Raw genomic sequence first — 11,446 nt, forward strand, 5'->3', positions numbered from 1 at the left:
CATCTCACGATAGCGAACACTATTCACAGAAACTGCCTGACCGTCCTCATTTTGGAAAAAATACGGCCCAATGATGCCGTCGGCCCATAAACCGCACCAAACAGTCACTCTTTGTGGGTGCATTGGTTTTTCGGCAATCACTCTTGGATTATTATTCGCCAAAATGCGGCAATTCTGCTTTTTGACGAATCCACTGAGGTGAAAATGGACGAAAAAATCACGAAGTGCGCGATATGCATTTTGATTTGACCGCCCGTTTTCATAATAAGCCTGAATAATTTTAACGCTTTATTCGATTTTGTGTTTTTCCATAGTTCAAATTAGGTTAGTCTGAAATTGTAAAATGTCAAATGAAATACAGAAAAAAACTTGACTTTAGGTGTGGTTCAACTTCAACATCGGCCCTTAAAATTTAACCAACTTTAGCACAATAAGGAGTCGAGATTGAAATCATTCAAAAACCTCGTAGATTTTTGACAATTTTCTGTCATACGAAGTTGAGAATTTTCTTTCACCCTTTTCTCATCTCTATTTTCGTAAATTTAATATATTAGAAACCTTGAAACTTTTATGTGTATGGTTTTTGTTATACCATGAACTATATTAAAAACAAAAATGAACAAAAAAAATTAAGATAGAAAATATTGTGTGAATAGTGTACAAAATTTTCTTTTAACTATTGTATTTTATCGGGACAACTAGCAAATACAGAAATCTGCCGATATTAAGTCCATTCTACTGCACTCGCGATCCCTTTTTAGACCTCAGCCTGATTCGAGCGAAGGGCAGACGTACAGAAAGTGGTCCGTCGTCTCATTCCCCTCACACACATGCTGGGCGGAGTGCACTGTCTGAGATGCCTACCTCTTCCACGTGCTTCGCCATAGAAAGTGGCCCATCATCAGTCCAACCAACTGCCTACAGCCCCTTCTGCTTAATGACAAGAATATCTGCGGCAGTCGGTCGGTTATGGCTGGTAACATCAGTGTAAAAAGATCAGCTGACTTATTGATGTGAGCACAAGTGTTCGTATGTATGGAAAGGTTATTAATATTTCAATTCAAATTACATAATTCACAGCAATTCAGAAGCTCTTGCATTATATCACAAGTGCCGAGTATTATTTTATTGTTAGGTCCCTATTGAAACCCCCCTTTATTTACATAAGTTCATGTATAATTGAAGTTCATTGTATAATTTTCATACCCAATGCATAATCACTTAAGGTTTTTCCAGCTTAACCCATGTCGGTGTGTTTTAAAAGGTAGCAAGGCAGATATGCACCTTCACAAAACATATATTTCGTCTTTCGATGACAATTCAACTGCCACTATAGGCTAATGCGCTTCAAAGGCGTTTATAGCTATAAAATAACTTAATAATGAGTTACTTGGCGTACATTATGACCAACCTCTAAGCGCAGTGGTGCCATAAAATAGCTACTCATAAAAGCGATCTACCGTGAAAGAGCTGTAAAAAATCAGGGGCTCCCATTTATGGCAAAAAATGAAGATGCACCACATTGAATTTGCCACCCATCCTATTCGAACGCACATGTGGAGTGGTTGAATCTGAGCAAGTTCGTGCACTTAGCTGTCGCACTAAGTCCGAACCCATGAATATCCGTCCACTTCTGTGGATTGCAAAATATCCGCGATGGGTTTAAGGTTTTTAGGACTCTGAGCTTTGCCTCTAATTCAATAATGATGTGGCCCTTTTCTAGCTCCATGGCTGTAGAGAACTTTTCTCTGTTTATAGTGATAAGCTCTCTCAATATCTTTCTGTTCCATTGCGGCCTCTTAAATTTGGTTTTGTTGCAGAACTATCCGAAATTGTATGCCCCTCCACTAAAAGTCTTCAAAAATCTAGTGAAGATGATGAATTATATGCATCCTTATTACGAAAATGGAAATACAGTCGCGTTTACTTTACTCGTTCTATGCAGAACCTCAGTTCATATTTCACAAACTATTCACATCAGTGAATAAGTGGTTCCATGGCCAATAGATCTAGGGGCCATAAAGTGAAGAGAAAGTAGAGAAAGTAAAGGACTGCCAGTCTATGTTCCCATCATTTGATTGGCATAGTTCTCTATATCGCTCAGTATTGACCATGACAGATGCGGCACAATTATGCCTCGGGATAACAAAACGCATTAAATAGTGGATTTGCGATTCATGCCGGTTCAAGTGCGAGAATTTTGCTTGTGTAGAAAATAACTCAGCTTCATCATTAGACATAATTTGAGGGTAGAAAAGTTTATAAGAGTTCATAATTGATTTATTCGGGTGATTTATTAAATTAAGTATCCAGATTTGTTCGCTATTTGTAAAAGGCCTGAAAACATACTACATTTCTCGAAAGAGCCGCTTACTATTATGTCAGCACCCCTCTCAAGTTCATGTTCTTGCAACAGTCGGCTGTATTTTAGCAGAATTCTTTGGGTTCATTTTTGCTCAGAGACTATGACTGCTCCAATACCTAACCGAGTCTGTTTCAGTTGTATCCATGAAATCTGTAAAGTATACTTTTCTTCATCTATGGAAAAGTGTTGCAATTTAAATAGTTCTCTATGATATTTTAAATCCAAATTTAAAAAAATTAAATTAAATTTTTCCTACCGTGCAATCTATACTCCTTATACTCCTTATGCTTACCTCTGAATCGACAATTCTAAACCGATATTTCGATTGACGACATCTCATTCTCATGTACATAGATCGCTGTTCCCGAATGGGTATATGCGTTACTACCTGTTGATGTAAAATGTTTTTGTTCGAGGTGGCACCTCTTGTGATGACCATTACGGCCACGAAAAAGTTTTTCTTGAAAAGCTATCTACTGTTCGGAGGCGTTAAACATCTTTAGGCTCCTGCAATTGTGGAACAATATAATTAAAATAATACAGTTTTTGACGTCAACTTGGATTTGGTTCGGAACCAGATCAATAACGTTAGAGAACTGGGCAACTGCGCATAGTGGAAATTCATTCTCTGCGGCCCAACCGACATCGTCATTGGAGATGTCTGCTTTCCCAAAACCAGCTTTCCTGAAACAATTTTTCACTGCCTGTGTGCTTACTTGCTCTCAGGCTTTGCGTATGAATTGAATTACATTAACAAATTTATTGATTTTGACAACTCCAGGTCTGACTTTGAAAGCCATGCGCTTACAAGGGAACTAAAATGCTTTTGGTGTCGAAATAAAAACTGATTAATAGAAAACTCGTACCCAAGCCTTTGTAACTACATATTTCACACTTCGTAGAATACAGCGAACACCATTAACATGTATACATTGGGTATAAAAAATTGAGTCTCTACCAACTTAGTATTTTTTCTTCCTTTGCTTTAATTTGTGGTTTTTGTTCAGCTTCGGAAATACTTTTACCTTGTTAAATATATTCTTGCTATTTTTATTATTGTAATTAGCAATTTTTTTCTTTCACATATTACAAATTTTTATTCTGCCCTACAAACTACCTCTTAGGCCCTTGGCCCCACAAACTGCACTTAATACCAACTTATACGCTGTATATTTTTACTTATTAATATTTCAGAGTGGGCTGTCATCACTCGCCTTTTGCCTTCAACTAGCATTCGCATTTAGTTAGGTGTGTCAGTGCGAATTAATTTGTTGTCTGCTTGGTGGAACGGAAATGGAGACATCGAAGGGATTTGCTTATTTTTGTTTTGTTGACGTGCGTACTACCTACGTATTGAATTTGTCGTGGGAGATGATCGCAAGCACTGAAAAGTTGACAATACGAGTATTATTGAAGTAGTAAAACTGAGAAGAAATATAGTACAGCTAAAGAAGGAAGCTGCATGAAAATGTATTTAATTTACAAAAGTATACAAAACCGAAGAAAATTATAAGATTTGATATTTAAGTGGGACATCTTCTCCTAACCAAAATTAGTTCAATATACATTTTTGATACCTTATGCATCTTTGAGAGAGACAAAGGAAACCTATTGCCATGCTAAGTTCAAACACTGAAACTAAGCAAGACATACTTTTTCCAACTTTTTCCGAGGCGGCCGCCGTAGCCGGAAGGGTTGGTGCTACCATTCGGAATTCACAGAGGGAACGTAGGTTCGAATCTCGGTGAAACACCAGGCAATGGCAAACCTCCGAGTGTATTTCTGCTATGAAAAAAGCTCCTCATAAAAATATTTGCCGTTCGGAGTCGGCTTGAAACTGTAGGCCCCTCCATTTGTGGAACAACATCAAGACGCACACCGCAAATAGAAGGAAGGTGCTCGGCCAAACACCCAAAAAGGGTGTACGCGCCAATTATATATATAAGACATACTTTTTCCAACTACCCAAGAGACAGTTGAATAATCTCCATTTCCCTATACCATTGGCATACCTATAAGAAATATGTTTATGATCCCATCTTACTTTACTCCATGAAAATTTCCTTACTACGTCCTGTTCATAGTAACACTTAAGTTTGATCAATTGTAGCTGACTTCATCCAAGTCCACGAAGGCGATACAATTGGCTTAAAAGTCTCTTGTAGCACCGTTCCCGAGGTTCATTTGGTCTTGTCTTCCCTTTTACCTAAAATTATAACCAATTAGCTGGTTTATCATCATCATCATGGCAATTACAGCTTAGTGTGAGTCAGTGAGTGCTTCCGTTATAATATATCTCCATATGTCCCGATTCATTGCATCGCTCCTTTTAGCATTTATGCATCGTAGGTCTTCAATCCATATATTTGGGGGTCTTTATTAGCCTATAAATTGTATAGATTGAGAAATGAGTGTTCGACGCTTTTAATTTTTGGAGGCTGCTAAACGCGCTCCCATTAAGAATTGATAATAGCGAGGGGGTTAGGTCTTAATATAGATTATATTTTTCCAGCAACTTGCCTTAATACTTGCCTAATCATGAGCATCGTATTGTATGACCCAAAAGCTTAGACGATGACGAAATACGATGAGACTTTCCTTTGATTATACGAGAGAAAGATTTGGAGGATTGCGTTAGCTATCACGAATATTGCAGATAATTGGATAGAATTGAATAAATATACAGCCATTCCGCTGGCTAGATCATGCCCTCCGAATGGATGCGAAAACTGCAGCTCCACCTCTTTTTTCTTTCACCAGCTGGTGGTAACAGAGGAAGAGGAATGCCTCCTTTGCGTTGGAAAGATCAGGTAGGAGAGCACGCGTTATCATGAGAATAAAATTAATGACGGCGCGACTTGTTAAGCTCGGCCAAATCGCTTAGGCGGTCTTCGCCCCATCAAGAAGAAAAGAAGATGCTGGAGAATATATTCTCTATACCTGTTGGAAGATGTTTGGTTCTTAGCAATCTATTATGATTGGTACACCGACATATGTTGACGTTCATATTACTTAGCTCTGTTACAAGTTAAGTCCGTTATAGATATGAAATTATAATACTTTCTTCATTGAAGTTAGTGTTATTCAATAATTGAAATATTAAAAAAAAAATTTAAGTTTCATTCGAAATGGTCATCGCTTGCTTTTATATAACCCTTCAAACGAATAGGCCTTTCAGCTATTGCAGCACGCACGGTTTCCATGGATATTGACGTCACCGCCACTAACTAATAGTTACAGTCCCAATATTTACCTTCATGGATTCTAATGCCTTACTGCTGCTTATTAGTCGCAAAACTGATGCAATGTAGTCCTTAATAGCTTTACCGTTTCTAAACCTCAGTTTACGGTCGGTCAAATAGCTCTCAATTATTCTGGTTATATAACTAGGCGCTCCTACTTTTACGAGAGTTTCAAGTATTCACGTTTTTAACTTCCAGAGTTACCACAGCTCATTATTATTTTTTCCTGCCTCGCCATCTCTTGCCTTCTATGACTTTTGCTGCTAAGTCTACCGCGCATTGAATAGCATCCACTGTTCAGCGGGGTTTTCTAAGGTCAAAATGGTATGGGGATAAAATACCTTTATTTTCTGCGAAAGATGATGGCATGTCGCAAATAGTTCTCCCGAGAACTTTTCCCATTCTGTCGCGTAAGCATATCGGTCGGCAAGACGCGAGTAAACCAGGCTTTTGGTTGCCCTTAGCTAAAAGCACAAGGGCTTGCAGTTTCCACCTCTTTGGGAAAGTGTCTAAATTGAGGCAGGTTTGGAATACCGCTAAAAATATATTTGAGCGTTCGGAAGTTGCTACTTTCAGAGCTCTATTTGTATCCGAATGTCTGACAAATTTTCGTAGAATAAGTTTCAGCCCGATAACTCAATTGTTGTGTGATTTATTTAAATACGAAATGTTGTATGACGAAACCTTGTACTCGTATTTTCAGCTTCCCCTTAGGAACCACTTCCTACCTACCCACGTCCGCCTATTGGCTTTTCAATTGTCCATCACAATAATCCTCTGTGACTTGAATATCTGTCAGGGTTCGTCTGTGAATTGCCTTAAAATGAATTGACGACAATATTGCATTGCGCGTAATTGAATTACATGAGTGAAGCCCACACGCAAAACGGATTCGCAGTTGATTGCGTCGGAAAACGTCGATCGCCGAAGAGCCGGCGAGCGTGCGATCGATCGTTTGATCGAATGAATGATCATATGAACGAACGGCCGGTGGCAATCAATGGCAAATCAGCAGCAAATACAAATATTCTCTCGATTCACATGCTGAATAAATAGTGCAACAAAAACAATAGTTGTTGTGTCCAATGATCTGCCGCCATGCCGCCCGCTCACGCATCATATGCGCATAGACTCCGATTGAATGGATCGATGGTTGGATGATTGGATAGTTGGCTGCAGGCGCACTGCAGTTGCATATTGAATTACAATTTCATGTTTTTTCCTTCATTTTCTACTTAGATAGCTTTCGTTCTTGTTTTTTTTAACAAATTATATTTTTCATTGTATTTCTCTGCTTGGCTTTTCGTTGCAGTTTTGTACCAGAAGCGCTACCGTCGTGAACGTAAAATGCGCATTCGCTACCAACAGCAGCTGGACAGTGGCAAACGAAAATTGACACACCCATCAAATGCGGGTAGTAGTAGTGGTAGCAACGGCAGTAGCGGCGGTGGCGGTTGCAGTGCGGCTGGGCCAAATGCCAACGAAGAGGGCCGCAGCAGTGTTGGCGGAGAATGCAAGAGCAATAGCGGCGAAACAACAGCGCGTAAAACTGAACCAGGTTGGTTAGCACACTTTTATACTTCACACACACACATTCATATAATTGTATAGGTATCTGTAAGATAGTCAAAAAAAAAACAAATATAAATTCATACATATTAACCCTCCAAAATTTCAATTGAAACTACGATTAACCGCTCCTCCTTTAACAAACAGCCTCTTCCTGTGCTCTCAATCTCGTCCCTTAGATAATGTTTGTAAATCGAGCGAAAAGTCTGAGAAATCGCTGAATTCCAATGATGGCTGCTCGCTATCACAACCATCCCAAAATACCCAGCAGCAACAGCAGCAGCAGCAACAGCAACCACAACAGCCACTGCAACAACAACAACATCATCAATCACAATCTCAATCATTGTCACTACATCATCAGCAACAACATCAACATCACTTGCGGCAACGTTCGGAAAGTCCCAGTTTCAAGCGCGAACCCCACTCGGATCGTGATAGCCCGCTTGGTCGTCGCAGCGCCGATCGTTTGGAACGCTGTGATCGTGAACACACCGAACGTGAGTCGCGTGAGCATTGCGAGCGCTCAGATCGTGACTGTAGCGACGCATCTGCCATGGAACGTTCGTTGAGTATGCCACCTACTTCGCAGGGCGAAGGCAATCTGGCGGCGGCGGCAGCTGCAGCTGCTGCAGCGGCTGCGGCTAGCGGTGGAAAGGTACCATGGAACTATCCGGGCATCGATTTGATGGCCACTGGCGCTTTTTGGCAGAACTATTCTGGTGAGTTGAATGGAGATAATTAATTTTTGAAAAATAAAATGTTGATTCAAAATCGTAATGAGAACGAGCTTAAGGTTCAGTTATTGAATTTGAATTTGAAATGAGTTTGAAGTTATATACGAGTATATCTAAGCTGTATTACACAGTTACGTTCTAGTTAGTGCCTTAGCTGGGCTTCGTGTGATGCAAAGTTTTCGACTTGATAATTTAATTCAGATTTAATCTCATCCCTTTGCTGCATTATTTAATAAAGCGTTGAAAAGAATTATTTCACGGTGGAAATTCAAATTATCAATAAGACATAAGAAAGTTTTAAAAAAGTTGTATATCACATTTTGGGGGTTTTTACGGAATCATAAAGTTGCAATGTATAGAAGACTGTTAAAGAGCGGAAAAATTATTATGCTACGAGAAAGATGAGTAATCAACTCCATGAAAGCATTTTTTTTTTGTAATTTTTCTGGATTTTGCTTCGTCCATGGAAAGCGGCCATCATCAGTCCAAACAGCTACCTACAGCCCTTTTTGCTTATTGACAGGAGGGTCTGCGACAGGACATCACATTACCTGTCAGGCATGACATTATCAGTTTTGTCCATCTGCAACCGCTCTCTGCCTGCCAAGCTCACTTATAAGTTAAAGTAACCCGTTTGCTAACCGTGGCTGTGATGGCCGCAGAAAGGAGTGACAGAACGGGCTCCGAGCCAAAGAAGTTGGCCTAACTAAAGAGTCAGAGATCTTGTTACCCGCGACATCCACGTGCCCCGTAACCCATGTTAGCATCAGGATATTATGTGAGCCTGGACTTACAATACTCAACTAGCCTTAAAGTGGTTGGGGGGATGTCTAAGACCATCAACGCAGCTTTGCAGTCGCTGCAGAAACATACAGATCTGTCTCTCCATTTATTTTCCACAACAAAGTTCATCGCTTCTTGAACAGCATACACCTCCGCTTGAAACACAGATGTGTGCATTCCAAGAGCAAAGTGAAGTTTTGTCCCGCTGTATTCCACGTAGATACCAGCGCCGGAACCGTGTTCGGTGCTGGAGCTATCGGGGAAAATGCGAAAACAGTATTTGCCGGGCTCATTTTCAGAGTGTGACCACAATTGAGCCTCTGGCAGCACTAAACTGTGTCTATTTTCAGGTTCGACTGTTAATGGCATGGAGTCGAGGGGCATGGCGAGGATCGTTGGATCGAAGTCCATGCCGTCTCTGTTGTCCAATGTAAGAGCTACTTACGCTTTACTCTGTTATCGTTTTTTGCAAATGAATCACTCGCACTTCAATCCTGCTTTTTTACCCACTTGCACAAAAGTGAAGTTATTTCGAAGTAGAACAGTTTTTTGCGTTGTATTATTGCTAAATCTACGTTTAATGAATTAAAATAGTGTGAATTACTTTATCGTACCTAATTTGGAAATAAAACTTAATCAAAACTGTAGTACCATATATGCGCTCATATGTGGTAAAGGGTTAATTTCACGCGATAATTAGGTATGGCGTTAGAGGTCTTCTTTTGAGTGCGTTTTTAATCGGAAACACAAATTCATTCAGTTGTTTTCAGGGTTAAAGATCCTTAATAGGCATGCGTTTTTCAAGCGTTATATAGACGGTTTTTGTACGACAAAAGCCGGAACTTTATGGGTGCAATCAAAAAATTTGATTACTTCTTCGAAAATTAGTTCAAGCGATGATGAATATATGCTTTTCTCAGCTAGAAGTTGGCACATTTTTGTCTTCATACGCTCTTTATTTTAACTTTCTTCACATAACTCTTGTTCCTAGAGGAATCGAGATAGATATCGGCATACTGCCAGCGCCAAAAGAAATTGTAAGCCACATATTGATAAGTCTGGGTTTTTTTTTGTTTTATAAAAATATAATTCATACAACAACAAGACCTATATACATAAATCAAAGTTTTGAACTCTGTATAAAATGTGTCGAAATTCGGTAAATTTTCATCAAAATTTCATACTTGTTTATTTTTTCCTATCTTTTTTAGAAAAATTTGCGTAATAAAGTGCAAGTTTCAAATGATTCAAAAATCGCGTTGATTTTTGACAATTTTTTCTGCTGACGGCGTCGGGTGTTTTCTTCCATATAAAAAAAAAGGTTGTAGAAGGCGTTAAATGGAGAAAACGCACAAAACTCAGCATGATTTTTGACCTACTTGGAACTTTCACTTTACTATAACATTTAACAAATTTAATGAGTTATAAAATTGCATAGTTGAAATCTTTTTAAAAAATGCTGAGTAAAAAATTTGAAATTTTGATGGCAATTTACTGAATTCTTACAAATTCAATATATGGGGTAAACTTTCTTTTGGCGTGGGCTGTTTATATGTAATACATATTATGTATGCATCTAAATGTAACTCTGAAGTTTTTAAAATAATTACAAAAATCGAGTTAGTCGTCTTTCTCTGTGCATCTGTATTGCGAATAACTTGAAAAATTAGTTTAACTAGACTTGCAGCGCGTCTAAGTTTCTATATGCAAGTAAATATCTGGAATTTTCGTTTTTTGTTTTGTCGGACTGTGTCGTCAAAAGGCTAAGACGTCAACGGTAAGTTTTACAACATGCGAAATTTCCCATTAAGCTATTGGCCATCCGACTGCGGTACTCGTATAATATTATATTAGTTTTCTACGATTACTGACATTTTAGGCCAGTTTGAGAAATTTCCTTCAAAGCATTTTTCACGCATAGTTTTATTAGTGAAAAAATTTGAATTTTCTACAAAATGCTAAATTCATTAAGTATTTTTATCATTTTATTGTCTTTGTTGTTGTAACAGTTTACAAAGGTCTGTTAAGCTCAGTGAAATCATCGGTTTTCGTCGTCAAACTAATCTAACGATAGGCACAAGAAGCTTGCGGTTTCGACGGCTGGTGGGGTGAAAGGGTGCAGGGGGTTAAATGAGCGAATTTAAGGGGGCATGTGAATGGGTGGCTAATGTCGCGCAGGGTACGTTCACAGCCCGGGTGTATGATTAGTATGTCAGGGTCGATTCTGTATAAGTAGAAATTCAATTTGCTAGAATTACCGGAACGCAATCGTGAGAGATTAACGCGAGTCTGACGAGACAGTTGAAGCTCTTCACCTGCAATGGGTGGTGGTAGACTCTGATACGATCAGAGACAATTGGGGAGTGAGAGTTCATAGAAATGGTAGGCAAGTAGCAGTGAATCTGTTTCTACTTACTTACTACTCTTTATGCCGTTGTGAGCTGGAATAAGGTGGCACAAGATGGGGTATTACTGAATTTATTACTTAGCCTTTCTTTGCGCTCTAGGCCATATATATCGATCCTTAATTTCTTATAGTTGTTTTTCGTTAGTGTTAAAGAATGCAGGAGATCGCTCTCGCTTATCCAACAACAAAACGCCACACTTTGTTGAATACGCGACCACTCTCAAGTGGAGGGAAAATAAGAGAGAGTGGATGAGAGTGCGAGGAAGGGCAGCTTGATCTTCAGCGAGTGGCAGAGCATATAAGCATTCTTCTAAACTATCTATAAACAGCGATTGACTTGAGC

The 11,446-nt window shown here is 39.2% G+C and overlaps 1 protein-coding gene across 6 annotated transcripts in view; it reads left to right on the forward strand.

Annotated features, from left to right (window-relative positions):
• LOC128863714 (uncharacterized) overlaps window positions 1–11,446 on the forward strand; it is a 100,307-nt gene that overhangs the window by 87,217 nt on the left and 1,644 nt on the right. For 5 of the 6 annotated variants that reach the window (XM_054103011.1, XM_054103014.1, XM_054103015.1 and 2 more), the window contains 2 exons: window positions 6,920–7,165; window positions 7,356–7,898. In XM_054103011.1, the coding sequence (XP_053958986.1) occupies window positions 6,920–7,165; window positions 7,356–7,898 (789 nt within the window). Of the gene's footprint in view, window positions 1–6,919; window positions 7,166–7,323; window positions 7,899–11,446 lie in introns of those variants that run through there. The other variant, XM_054103016.1, reaches the window with a different exon arrangement.

This window comes from Anastrepha ludens, chromosome 5 (genome assembly GCF_028408465.1).
Source record: "Anastrepha ludens isolate Willacy chromosome 5, idAnaLude1.1, whole genome shotgun sequence".
Lineage (NCBI taxonomy): Eukaryota > Metazoa > Arthropoda > Insecta > Diptera > Tephritidae > Anastrepha > Anastrepha ludens.